The 14928-nt window shown below is 36.4% G+C and overlaps 1 protein-coding gene across 1 annotated transcript; it reads left to right on the forward strand.

The window, feature by feature from the left end:
• Positions 1–10569: 10569 nt before the first annotated feature.
• On the forward strand, positions 10570–13398 carry LOC110381035 (proteasome subunit alpha type-7-1). Its single transcript, XM_064041602.1, has 4 exons — positions 10570–10934; positions 11245–11458; positions 11817–11966; positions 12931–13398. The coding sequence occupies exons 1-4, from the start codon at positions 10675–10677 to the stop codon at positions 13039–13041; spliced, it is 735 nt and encodes a 244-aa protein (XP_063897672.1). The 5' UTR covers positions 10570–10674; the 3' UTR covers positions 13042–13398.
• The last annotated feature ends 1530 nt before the right edge of the window (positions 13399–14928 follow it).

Genomic DNA, 14928 nt, shown 5'->3' on the forward strand with positions numbered 1-14928 from the left:
ATAAACTAAGTCAAAAGTGTCCAATGCTCCCTATGGTAGGGAGGCTTGGACATACCATGTAATGTATAATTTGTAAATTTTTGTTCTTCTTCTTCAGTGAAAATTTGTGAGGTTATAAATCTGCGCTAAAATCCTTTATAGAATCTTGTTTCAGGTACCGTTGCCAACTTGATCTAGGGACTCCATATTTATCAGCTGTTAATTTTATTTTTTAACCTTTTGATACCTCTTGTATTGCTCGTTATATTAAATCTTTAAGAATTTCCCGTCGCAAACCATTCTTTTTAACCCCGACGCAAAACGACGGGGTGTTATAAGTTTGACGTGTCTGTGTGTGTGTGTGTGTATGTGGCATCGTAGCTCCCAAACGGATGATCCGATTGTAATGCGGTTTTTTTTGTTTAAAAGGAATGTCATTCGGGAGTGTTCTGAGCTATGTTTGGTGGAAATCGGTTCAGGTCTTCAAGGTCATCAGCTCGTTTGTTAGGTGTGATAGGAATGTTACACGCTCAGTTTACTTGCAAGCATATGTGGGATCTAAAATTTGAAATACTAATGTCTTCTGGAACCACTGAGCTGGTCTGCTGTTAGGACACGAAGATAGGAGACGTAACCCTGAACTGCCTTTTAGTAAACCCATCGAGTTTGGGCTCGTTTAATTTGTCTTGACTAGTTTTCTTCATGTTTCTAATTGACGAGAACCTAATGCTGGAAATGGGATGTGGCGGATGAAACCCTAGAATGATATATAACCCTGGATCAACAAAGGTCCATCTTTATTGTTTCTCAATCTGTGCAATTCTCCCAGAGCCAGTTTGTCATGAGGATTGTTAAACAGCTTCCTTTGGCTGAGATCGCATATAGCGAACCCATCATAAAAAGAAGGAAAGATTAAGGAGCTCCTTTAAAAAACCATGGAATAAAATAAAATTATAAATTTAAAAAAACCCCCGACCCAAAAAAGTACGCAATTATTTTGACAAAATGTTATAAACGATAAACCCTATAAAAAGCAAAAAGTAACTTTAAACACTACGTAAGTACCAACTAAAGCATGTCAGACTAAACAAAATTTTGACGTGTCGACGGTTTTATTGAAACCGTTTAAATATCTCGTAATGTTGAAACTGATTGTAATTTTTAGGATAGCTCTTTGATTTTATCTAGCCAAACATAAGAAATGACAATAAAAGTTGATTATCTGTAAAATCTGAATTTTTTATGCAATAAATGTGAAAAAGTGCCCATCCCTACCCTACCTCCCCTAAAGTATGAAATGACATTACGAATCGAAGTGAAATGCGAGTTGTTGATCGAATTTTATAGAATCGCAGGACAGATTATGTATTTACCAGAAGTCGGTATAATCATCTAATCATAGCAGTCGTTTTCTAATTTAATATATTCTACCACGCTTTTTCATTTAAATCTTTGAAGGCAATTCCGTCTACCCACCCTAACTTCCCATTTCCTAAACGCCTCATACGGCAGAAAAGCAGAACCAAGGTCTGACAAAATGCTAATGAGGTGTATTAGGCCTATCCATGGAGAACAGAACAAGCGGAGGTGACATAACAGAAAATCGCATAAGAAAATAGCGCGCCAAAATTCGGATGTGCGGCGGACGAGGAACGTTACTGACTTCCCTTTGGATACACCTTTGGACCCATGCTTTCTCGTGATATCAAAAATCGTTGACAGATGTCACAAAGAACCCAAACGCCTCGCCACTTCACTTGCAACTGATCGTTTTGGTCATGCCTACCGTACGAATTTGACCTAGAAGAAGGCGCCTGACCTACCTGCATCATCTTTCCTTCCTCCGTGGGCCTATCTGTCACTAAGCAGCAGAGAGGAATGTCGCTGAGTGTTCGCTTATGGAGTGCGTAGGCTAACCGTAGGCGCGACCGACAATGATCCGCCGATACCGAATATGGTGCAGTTTTCTTTAATGAGTTTGTTTGTCACATTGAGGAGAACAGAAGTTCTAGTATAAGATGGCTTAGTTAAGCATGAATATGTAACAGGAGCCAACATAAATTGAAATAAGAGACTTGAGAATTGTGAAATTTTCTATGTATCTCTTTCGTATATCATTAGAAATTTAGACCCCGAAAGTTGGAAACCATTCTTCCGCCAGATCTTGACATAAAGTTAGGTTATGTATGACAAAAGACCGTGGCTTTTATTGAAGGGCCATACATAATGGTATATCAAAATGCAGCATGATTCATTTGTAAAGAAAGAATGACTTCTGAAAATGCTTGCATGATGAACTTATCAAGTGTTGAATAATTTCCACACATGTCCTTATAGAGATGGTGTGGTTTATTGATACTTTGCATGTAATTTGACATTTATATGGGCACTTTAAAATGAAGATATAATCATAAATGTCGCGGCTCCTAGATCAATTAGAAGGATACGGTTGTTGGCAGATGAAACTACTTTTGAAAAACATTTAGAGAGAATACTTGAATGTTTCATTAGCAGTAATAATATGTAAGTACAAACTAAGCATTAAGACGCGGGATGCAGGTCGCCTCCAACAGGTATCTGTGGAGATCTAGGGGGAAGGCCTATGTTCAGCAGTGGACGTCCTATGGCTGAGATGGTGATGATGATGATGAAGCATTAAGTAAGGGAAGATGAAGTAATCAGTTCTAAAATCAAGATAGATCTAAGCCCTTATGACAAAGACATCATCAATGCAGTTCCTATGATTCATTTCCCAGTTCCATTAATTCTCAAAGTCCCAGCTGTCAAAGATAAATGCTGACAATCAGTCAAGCTAGGCGATCATCCTACACAGTCGCCTAGATTTCGCTAACTTGAATGTAACAAAGGGTGTTGCAACTACTTGACGGCAGGCGTGATTTAATGAGTACTGTTGACGATACAAGTGGATTACGAAGTTAGAAAATCTAAAATTATATTTTTAAGTGCTGCTTCTTCTTCTTCTTTCGTGTCGATGACATGTCTTACAGTGAAACTACACTTTGTCTGCCCAATATGCCGCCACAGCGAGAGCACGAGTGCTGCTGAGAAAAGAACAATTGGGTTTATGCGAAGTCCTGATGATTTTTGTTCAAATCACTTTTGATTATGGATTCGTATTTAAAACAAAAGACAAATAGTCCATGAAAATAATATAAAACACGAGTGTTACGAAGAGTCGTAAGCTTTATCGTAGAATGGATGTAAGCTGAAGAATTTGTTTGTTTTTTAAAACCAAAATCAGAAAAGTTACTAAACGCTGGGGTTAGCTAAAAGCCCAGACGAATTACTAACTTAGCTACAAGCCCACTAAGCCCAGAAGAACATTTGTCGGAATAAAAATAAAGATTAGTCTACACATGCTACATGAAAGGGAAATACATAGTAACACAACATACGCGTGTTAACATTGATATTATCTATACCCAGCTGTCCACTACATACAACCGTTTAGTAGGGGAGACAAACGCAGGTGCAAAGCTGCCCTATATACGTGCTTAAATTAAGACCTTTACCATAAGGTCAATTGTGGGCTTAAGTATTTATAGTTTTCTAGGAATATTTTTGATATAGAACCGAGTGGTTTTGTAATAAAAGGTATGGGACTAGTGGCATTTGCCAATTTGTAGTTTAGATAGGAGCAGTGTTTAACATGTTTGATTTGATTTTAATATCGATATTGATCATCTTGGATACACTTTCTCAATGGATGCCATGTTTTATATTTTTTTTATGCTTTCATATTTTCTCGGTGTCAAAAAAAAAAACACTGGTGTTTAGCTGCATTCGGTTAGACTGGTAACCGACCCCAACATTGAGAAAAGGCTAGACAGATGATGGTGATTTCTTCAGTGTAAAAAAACATTGTGCGGGGAAATAGTTCCCTCGGGATGCGGATGACAGCACGAAAGTAGGCTAATTTAAAATAATACTCGATGAACTAAAAGTTTCGATCCCGACTGTACAAGTTTAATTATTCCAAACTGCATGTGCATAAAGTGTGATTGTGCATACATTTTACAACGCGATCAGAATATCGAGTTTTATTGTAAGCAGATAACGCGATTACTAACTCGTATAGTTAAACGGTTAACGTGTTAGTTGCCCCATAAACTTTATTGTTAGGACTGAGGCCGGAATTCAATCTAGGTAGAAATCCGGTAGAAAGTTTTGAACTATTATACCTACTATCATTTACTGCTACATAATTAAATATTACTCGCATTCAGTAAATAGGCGTAGAAAACATTTGAATTAATTGCAGAAGTGTTAATTTACATGGATCATTTAAATCACGAAGGAATAATCAAGATTTCAATCAGAGAAAGGATTTTTGGGACCAGCCCAGCAGTTCCGGACATTGCCACTTGAGTACAGACATACACACACAAAATAGAAGAACCGAGAAAAACTAAATATTGATCTCATCCATGGCGTGATCCCGCCAAGATAGCTTTTATTTATTTATTTAAAAAAGTACTGCCACATCACAAACATGTAACATTCGATAACTTAAACTACTATTTTAGTTTATGGCCTGATGCATGTGACAATAATGGCGTACATAACATTCGCAATTCATCGGCTCGAAGATGTAATACAATAATAAATTTTAAAAATAAAATGGAGAATATCTAATGAATACATAATTTGGAATTCAAATTTAACAAAGAATACAGTATAATTGTTTAAATATTAACATACATGTTTAATAAATGTCAAGTCGCATCAGAGAAAAAATAAAGAAATACAAGTAAAATCAAGTTAGTATAAAACAACAAATGAATAACTATTAGAATTAGGATGCGTTTTTAATTTTGTTTTTGAATATACGCAACTTATCGTGGAACACATCAAGATCGGGTATTACTGTGATAAGGGAATGATACTCATCAATTTATTCTACGGAGAGGTGCTTGCCGTCCCAGATTAGACTTTACAGTGGGGGTGCAGAAAATATATTTGATTTTCCCGCGAGGATAGGTTCGGGGAACCTTTAAAGGCATGTTCTCCAGAAAGTAGCTACACTGATACTGAGCTTGTCTCCTTACCCACATGCCTAGCCTTTCCCCAACTATCTCAGGGTCGGCTTCCAGTATAACCGAATGCAGCTAAGTACCAGTGTTTTACAAGGAGCTACTGCCCTATCTGACCTCCTCAACCCAGTTACCCGGGCAACCTTATACCCTTAGTTTACACTGGCTTCTGAATACCCGTAACGACTGTATACTTACTGTCGCCTTACCCACGTGCCCAATCTAGACACACGGCAGTGTGTCCGCCAAGTTCGAGCAATAAAAGCGACACACCGGCCGTGGGTTATATTACACGAACCATTTCGGGCCAAATTCGACCCCCCTATAACTCAAAATCTATTTTATTTACGCATACCAAATTTTTAGTATCTGTTGAGACCCCCTCACTTATCTAAAATACAAAATTTCATTAATATACCTATTGTAGGTCTTGAGATATTGACGTCAGAAAATCGCTATTTTTACTATACACTCACTGACTGACTGACTGACTGACTCACTCATCAAAAACCTAGACCACTTCCAATGGTCGTATTGACTTGAAATTTGGCATGGAGGTAGGTCTTTATGTCAAGGTAAAGGGAAAAATCTGAAAATGGCCAAGTGTGAGTCGGTTTCAAAATAATGAAGGTGTTTTATATCCGGTGTAAATTTATACCCCTAAGGAACTAAAACGAACTAAATTTATATAATATATCTTCGAATGGTCGTAGGTACCGATCTGAAATTCGTTACAAAGGTTTGTATTTAGTCAAAGTAAAGTAAAAATCTTAAAACGGCCAAGTGTGAGTCACTTTCGAAAATAACGAATGTGTAACTTTGATCCACGAACATAATATATGAAAACATGTCATGTCAGTCAGTTGGTAAATCTAGTCCATTTAGTTAATCTAGTTCATTTCTTTGTAAGAAGCATAAATCTGAAAGATAGTATAAATGAGACATTTCCTTAACTAACTTAATCATAAGAAAAAAATAAAATAATCAACCTTACAAAAATAAATGAAATCCCACCCAAAACAATAATGTGAAAGACTGCCAAGTTCGATAATACCTATGGGAATGCTTCGCCTATAAAAGAAGTGAGATCTGAATAAGTACCAAGTTCCATAGTTACATATACCTCAGTTCAAAATAGTTACTTTTTAATGATGTTACTTGGCAAGTTTTAATAGAAAATTAAATACTTGATTCATTGCGTTTAGTAGGTTTATAACAAGGTGTGTGAAAACTTGCCAAGTAGCATCATTAAAAAGTAACTATTTTGAACTGAGGTATATGTAACTATGGAACTTGGTACTTATTCAGATCTCACTTCTTTTATAGGCGAAGCATTCCCATAGGTATTATCGAACTTGGCAGTCTTTCACATTATTGTTTTGGGTGGTATAATTCAATGAGCTCGAAAGTGACAGTGAATAGAGAGATATTGACTAAAAAACTATTTAACTACCGATATTCAATTACGCATCTAATTACTCATTTGCGTTTAGGGTTGTCCGGAGAAATAGTCTCCAAAATCTTTGGTCCGTTGAAAAAGGATGGTACCGACTAAATATCGAACTAGTGATCTATTAAACACTTTAGAGGTGATACTTCATTATATGCATGCCTACATTAAGAAAATATTTAATACAGACTTCAATCTTTTCTTTCCCAGTACACGAAAGTCCTTTCGGATGTGTAAGTTAGACTCTTATTTCTCAGAACTTGTTCCCAATTACGTATCCCCGCGTCGTAAGTACTATGCATCTACCTATCGCCACTTTGTATCTCACTTATAGTATTGTCGTCCTAAAATGATTTAGGTTGTAATTATATTTTTTTCTCATTTTCTTTCTAGGAAAGGAGACTTTGCAAAGCACATCTTTCTAAGATTTTTACACTTACGAAGTTTTCACTTCATATGTACAATATGTACTTACATAGGATGTATTAAGATACATATTGCAAATGTTATGCGCATACTCAAAGGGTGACCGCCGGCGCCACTTTACACCTTGAGAATAACATAACTGACCAGCGTGATTTAAATATTCATGATTATAGGCCTCTGACATGTGTAGTAGGATGCTGAGAAGAATCTTCGTATATTTATGTGTCTATCTATTTATAACTTACATAATGACTTGTGTTACGACTGTACCAAAAATATGTGATTGATACAAAGGTAAAGACGAATGGCCTGATAGTAAGCAAATGTTGCCATAGAATATAATTTGACACCCCAAGACCAGAAGCGTCAGAATGCTTTTCAAACTTAATCTGTAATCAAGGATAAGAATAATACCTTATGCTTATTTTTTTTTTTCAATTCTACATAGAGGTGCAGAAAGCATCAATTTCAAAAGCCAATCCGCCGAAAAATTAAGCATATTTTTACTATTGAAAACGTTGTGAAAATCTGCCTGTATCTGACTGAACTCATATTATCACTAAATGTGACCTGAAAAACGCCAACAAATATCAGTAGTTTTCAAATCTATGCCACCCCTAAACCCAATAATCAGGTTACCCACCACATACTACAAACCAATACCCACAAAAACATGACGGGTCGTCTATATATATTTTTTCGTCACCAACTCGCTGGTGGCCTTAAATGGTGAGGAGATTAGCGCGGCAAAAACTATAAGCTCTTGAATGAGAAGTAACGGTGACTTGGTCTTATTGAATGCTTATTGAATGATGCTGTTATATATTTCATGACGTTAATGGTTTATGTAGGTGAAAATGTGCCAGCAATAGCAAAAGTAGGACTGATTTTCGAGATGTTCAGAAGGAATTACTGCGTCTACTATTTGAGCGTAAATGGAAGGAGCTGCACCGACAAGAGCTGGGCTCTTAAATTAAATTAATGATGACTATTTGAGCCCACGGGAGTCCGAAGGTACCAAAAATATCTAAATACTTAAAAAAAAAGTATTTGTAAATCTATGAAATACTTTAGTATTCAGGGCAAGTACTGCCAGCCCAAATTATTACTAGACCAAACTTCTTCGAATATTTTTTGGAGATTAATAACTTTTATACTAGAATTTCATTCCATTACCCTCTGGTCTAATGGTCTAAAGATTCCTTTTAAGGGCAATCTAATTCCTTCGTGCCTCAAGCCTTTTTAATAGAACCGAAAAAAATATATTTACGAGCCTCCACCAACGACACTAAATGACACAATAATGAGCTCATTTATATCGACAGCGGATGACATCAGCCGGGCATCAAACCTGCATATTTGGTATTCGCGCCCCCACTGCGCCCACGGCAAGCAAATAGCTTCACGGCTAGTCGTTAAGGGCATGAGCAGAGGACGTATTGTAGGTAAACATGTTATGTCACTTATGTACTTGGATTATGATCGATCATACTTATATGAATAATAAGTGTTATGCAATAATATATGTATGTGTGTGGATTCGGTGATCAATATCTAGGGTTTTTTTCGTTGACTGCGGGATTGTTGAAAAAGTTATGGGCCCCCTTTTACATAAAGGATTTAAGAAAGAACATGGTGGATTTTAGTCGGTAAGAGTCGGTCCCTCACGCTGCACCCACAGCGGGGTCATTTGATGATTTCCCATCAATAGAAAAGGTATTTAAGTATAAAACTGGTAATAAATTAAGATTAAAGGTGCACAGTAATCCTTGCTAAAGTAATAAATGCAAAGTAAGTATGTCTGCCTGTCTGTATGTCGCACTTTCACGCCAAAAAGACTGAACAGATTAAGGTAAAACCGTCACAAAAAAATCATACAAAAAATTCAACTCGAAGTGAAAACAGGAGCAAGACATGATTTACAGTTAAATAATATAAGTAGTCAATTAACTATGTAGTTAACAACATGTACTTAAAAAAACTCAACGCAAATAAATATCATTTCTAATTCGCCATTTCCGAATCTTATCAAATCATCATGTGTCATTATAAAAAACCTGTCCTGTATCAAAAATAATTTGTTTAAACTGGTCTCTGATTGCTTAAAAGTGGGTTCCGTACCCGTATTCTGTTATACAAATTTTTATTTATAATTTCCAGTGACACTCAGAAATGATACGCCTGATCTCTCTCCGGTCGTGTCGGATCGCCGTCCCATCGGGCTATGAGAGTGAAGGAATAGTGAGTGCACTTGTGTCTGCGCAAATGCTCGTGCACTAAAATGTCCTGGCACGCCGGCTCGTGTCCTTTTTTTAATAAGAATTTTTTATTTCCTTTCTTCACCCCAAGATTAATTAGAATTTAGACTTTTAATATTTTTGTGGTATCTCTGCTGAACCCCAAAAGACTGTGCTAAACTAGTCTGCCATCATCAATTTGTATGTAAACTAGTTTTGAGAGTAATTTCGCGAATGGCGAGCGATACAAATATGGTCTCTGATGAAGCTGGTGCTATTAACCTTGATATAAAGTCAGATACCTCTTGAGTTTTAGGGAGTTTGACTAATACTTAAATATGTTGAAAGGTACTTTTGTTGCTAGGCGCACTTTTATTCGAGCAATTTTCAGACTATTTCTAGATGTGGTAAAGTCGAAATGACATGACCGGAGACGGAGTTGGAGAGGATATAAAACGCTTCATAAATAACAAAAAACTGGGAACAAATCGTCTGGATTGGTGAAATTATTACTTAAAAGGAGAAAAATGCAGCCTTCTGCCTTATATAATAACAATAGTGCTTATGATTCTTTCATAACATAACCGTAGGCTACCTTTGACTTATCTCCTAATGTTATGGTAATAGAATACATTTGTACATCGTTAAAACTCCAAAAGCCTTGACATTGACACCAATCGTCTCAAATATAACAACATAAAACAAGCATAATATAAAATTACATAACTAAAACTATTTACATTTTTCGCAAAGAAAAAGTAACACCGGTCTGGTCATCATCATCATCTCAGCCATAGGACGTCCACTGCTGAACATAGGCTTCCCTCATAGATCTCCACAGATACCTGTTCGAGGCGACTTGCATCCACTGTTCTGGTACTTAGCTGCATCTAAGAAGTTAGGCTGGAAGCCGACCCCAACATAGTTGGGAAAAGGCTCGAAGATGGACGATGATGCAAAGAAAAGTCTATAAAACGACGATACTCTCAAACCCAGAGGCACGGTAGTGCGCGCCAAGTTCGCATTCCAAAACCTCACAGTACGTTTAAACTTCAAAGGGCGCAGATCTCAATAAAATCAATCAGCTGGCAACATTTATGTCGTCATATTTCGCCGGGAGAACGCAATGGCGAATAAAACGCACTCGACGAGACATATGGAGTTGGCAACACTAATTTATTGAAGGAATTTGAGTGTCACTGCTGCGATTTGAGTGTCGTTAGTTCAGATTTAATGTGAATTGACTGTTAAATTGATTACTTTGTGTCTTGTAATGAGGTTAAGAACGATATCCTTATACAAAAATATTCTCATTTTATTACATCGGGTTTAAAACGAAAAAGTTTTAATAGCTAAAAGCAAACTTTCACAACATACCTTTGCTTTAAAAAAAGAAAAACAAAATTGACAGATCTGTCAAACGAAAGATCAAAGTCAAAATAATTTTATAACATAAAGTTTTAGAATAATTTTAATTTTTTATTGTCCTTTCTTTTCTATTCTATCGAATAACTAGTTCTAACTAGTAATGGCTAGATATGACAGAGCCATAACAGTATTTTCTCCTGATGGTCAGCTTCTTCAAGTACAGTATGCCCAAGAGGCAGTTAGAAAGGGTTCACCAGTAGTGGGCATCAGAGGACCAAACGTCATCGTCTTAGCTGTTGAGAGGAAGTCAGTGGAGAAGTTGCAGGATGAGAGAACGGAGAAGAAAATAGTGCCGCTGGATGATCATGTTTTGTTGGGGTTTGCTGGGTTGAGGGCTGATGCTAGGGTTCTTATTACTAGGTAGACACTATTTTAATTAACACGTTGAAAGCTAAGTGTCCGACAAACTATAGTTTTCTATTGAAATGTAGAATAATAATAATTGTATAGAGAAAGGCATTTAAAGTCTCAAAAGTTAGTCTGACAGACTGCTGCCCATCCTATAGCGTCTAACTGAAAATACCTAATGCATTATGGGCCAAAGTTAACACCGAGGACATTTCGTCTCGTTATGAAAACCAACTTTTGTTACAAATTCTAAAGATGAGTTGTATCCTAAATTACTAAAAATACACTTTTCTGAGTTGTTTGTCAAATATTTTGCTTCCAGAGCCCAAATAGAATGCCAATCGCACCGCCTAACAGTAGAAGACCCAGTATCCATAGAATACATAACGCGGTACATAGCTGAGATGAAACAGAACTACACGCAGAGCAATGGCAGAAGACCGTTCGGTATCTCCTGCTTGATTGGGGGCTTTGATTACGATGGAAACCCTCATCTGTTCCAGACTGAACCGTCTGGGATTTATTATGAGTGGAAGGTTAGTAGGAGTGTCACTTTTGATAATAGCGGGGCTATTTAATATCTCGCAGTGTACTCAACCGGACTTATAAGGTTACCCCTTTCTAAGATATGAGATATTTCGCACATAGATTTCGAGCATAGATAAATAAGTTAAAAGACATCATGTATGGTAGTTGTGTTTAATTAATAGATAGCAACGAAGGTGTCGGTGAAGGTGAAGGTGGTTGTGGTACATACTTTTAAAGACTAGCTGGAATAATTTTCGCGTTCCATCCAACTACTATAACCCGAACAAAGAGACGCTAGAAAATGATACATTTGTAGCAATGTCTCAACTATTCCTTCACAAGAGTCTAACAGAATTCTTTTCTCAGGCGACATCAACAGGCAAATACGACAAGACAGCTAGAGAGTTTCTAGAAAAATACTATAACCCTGAAATCGTGAGCACAGATAAAGGAGCCACGAAGCTGGCCATCAGAACCATACTGGAAGTCGTTCAGTCTGGACAGAGGAATTTGGACGTATGTACTTCATAAGTATTCAAATTGGCTCATAGAATGGTATAGGAAATTCTCCTGCTAACAAGATTATAAGAGGTTTGGTGAATGAAGAAACAGAGTAACTTAACTAATCTCAATTTACCACATCTCCTCTCATCATCTTCATCTCCCGAGCCGTTTCCCAACTTATACACTTCCCGGCCGATTTCGGCTATGGTGACTGCCTTTGGTTATTATATGTAAGGGTCGGCGTCCAATAAAACAGGATGCAGCTGAGTACCAGTGTTTTACATGGAGCAACAGCCTATCTGACCCCAAACAGTAACTTGCAGCGTTGCAACCAAAACCACTTATTCCTTGAATATTCTCAGCCATCTCCAACACAGCAGGAGCAAAACATTACCTGACCTCACCCCAATAAAAAGCCATTTCTAATGCATTATAAACCTCGTTAAACCGATCGTTAATTCTATAGCGAGAACATAACCGCCGATTAGTAGTATTGCAATTAAATTAGCTTCATAATAAATTCTATGGTCGTCGCTTTTCACTTTGCAATGGTCTCCGTTCAAAGCTGAATGTGGTGTGACTCTGGTCACGGGTTAAGGGTTTTTAAGGTCATCCTTGTCAGAGGAATGGATGTTATTGATGTTAATTTTAATCTTGTGATTATCAAGTTCAATGCAGCAGTCTTGAAGACTGGAAGCTATGGTGTTGATTTACATGTTGTAAATCAACATGTCAACATGTTCCTAGACCGTGCTTTGTATTTTATAGTCTTTTTCGTAAAAGCGTCAGATTAAAGTGGTACTTGGATAAGCTGATACTTTAGAATAACATATAAACTACTTTTAAACAGGATTCAGGAAGTAGGTCCCTCGGGACACGGGTGGAACTGAGGGGAACAGTCAGTTATTTTACCCGACAGTGTCACACAAAGGAGGGTAATATTATGTTCACTATAATGATTAGTTTATGTTCACAGGTAGCAGTTTTAAAAAGAGGCCAGCCAGTCACGATGTTAGACCAGACAACAATCAAATGTTTTGTTTCTGAAATCGATAAGGAGAAGGAAGAGGCTGACAAGAAACGTTAGAAATTATCAAGCAGGTTTTACAGTTAACTACAAAACTTTATTTGGATCTCCCTGGTGAAATTACACTATTACAAAAAAAATATAGAAATACATGAACTTTTTCTGAAGAGTTTGAGAACAGTGGTTCATCCATTGCTCTAGAAAAGATCACATTTCAAGGTTTCTTCTATGTTCATTTTGTCATAGATTTCTAGAGTATTCAAGCCGTCCAAAAGTTATTATTAATTGTCCTGTACGTATACTTATGTAGTGATCCTGGATATCAATTGTCTCTGTATAATTAAGTATTTTGATATGAACTTAAATATCTGTTGTCAATTGATTAATTTTGGAATATAGTTTACGTTAATTATTATTGTTTTGTAGTTTTACTTAACTTTGATTGTTTTGTTTGATTTGCGTGTGTACTCGCAATATGCCTTAAGAACTTAAAGTATGATTGCCACAATAAAGCTACCAGCCAATCAACACAGTAATTACAGGGTGTGTGGCTTATCTATACTAATATTGTAAAGCTGAAGAGTGTGTTTGTTTGAAAGAGGTAATCGCAGAAACGAAAAATTTTGTTAAGTGTACTTGTTGTGTGTGTTTTGTGTGTGTAATTTACAGAGGTCGCGGGTGGAAACTAGATAGTATTATAGATTTATTTACAGGTCTCGAAATCATTATAACTACTGGATCGTATCTTCTACTATAAGTAAAAAAAAAAATCACGATTAGGAGCCTATTAAAATTTAAATCAACAAATTATAAGAATAAGTGCCTACTTAACATTAAATACAAGGAATGCTCAGTTATTGCCCATGTACGTACACGGTGGTCCTGTCTGTACCAGGTATTATGGTCATCATATGACCCTTTGGCCTACGTGACTATTTCAATAAAAGGATGATACAGCTATTTTTAATCTTTTATAGGTACCTACATTGATATTTTACCAAGAAATTGATAATACCCGTAAAATCCTTAATCAATTCACCCGCTTTACGATATCGATTAAATATGTCATGAATAAATTAATTTTGAGAAATCATAAAGCTGTGATAACATTTTTAGACCTTCAAAAGTTATTTATTTTGTAAATAAAATTATTTAGTGCTTAATAAATTGCAATCAAAAAATATCATAACTTACAATTTTTTTAACGTAATTTTTTCTATTTTTAAGTTTCTAACAGCATATCGCGTTCTTACCTGGAAAAATACAAAAAGAAAAAATTAGACCATGTAAAATTAAAATTTGTATACAACGCCATCTGTTATTCAAGCGTGGAACTACAGGAGCGTGGTGTACCGTTCATTGTTCCACTTCACGCTCATTGCGCGCTAAGTGCCTGATTAATACCACGCTCGGTAGATGGCGTTACAAGTCTTTTAAACACTGTTTACTTGTACTAATAAGCTGTGTATGAATGAATGAGTGAGATATAATGATTTAATAATTGTTTCTTTTTTCCTGCAAAGTTGGTATGAACGGTAAATACAAAAACGATGGACTATTAATCACGAATGGCCTTGAACCCTTGACAATAAGATAGCTATCTTCCGCAGGTATAAATCCAGAAATAGATCACGTAAAAGTACGCGAAGGTACTATAGGTTTTATTATTGCAGGTAAGATGGGAGGTTTAGTAATAGGATTCATCGTGATACTAATAAAGTTGACTTCTTAGAATACCTTTCCACTTAAGTAGACTTAAGTAGGTACTGCAGTAAAGACAGGCCCCATACAAGTACAAACCTAATGTCAAATTCCTACCTCTAGGAAGCAAAACTAAAGATAGATAGAATATTGAGAATGGCCGAAATAATAATATACAGGCTTGGGTGTTGATGCTCATCTCCAGTTTTCTTCAAAATCAAAATCAAATTGTTTTTATTTCAAATA

The sequence above is a fragment of the Helicoverpa armigera genome, chromosome 25, assembly GCF_030705265.1.
Source record: "Helicoverpa armigera isolate CAAS_96S chromosome 25, ASM3070526v1, whole genome shotgun sequence".
In the NCBI taxonomy this organism is placed as follows: domain Eukaryota; kingdom Metazoa; phylum Arthropoda; class Insecta; order Lepidoptera; family Noctuidae; genus Helicoverpa; species Helicoverpa armigera.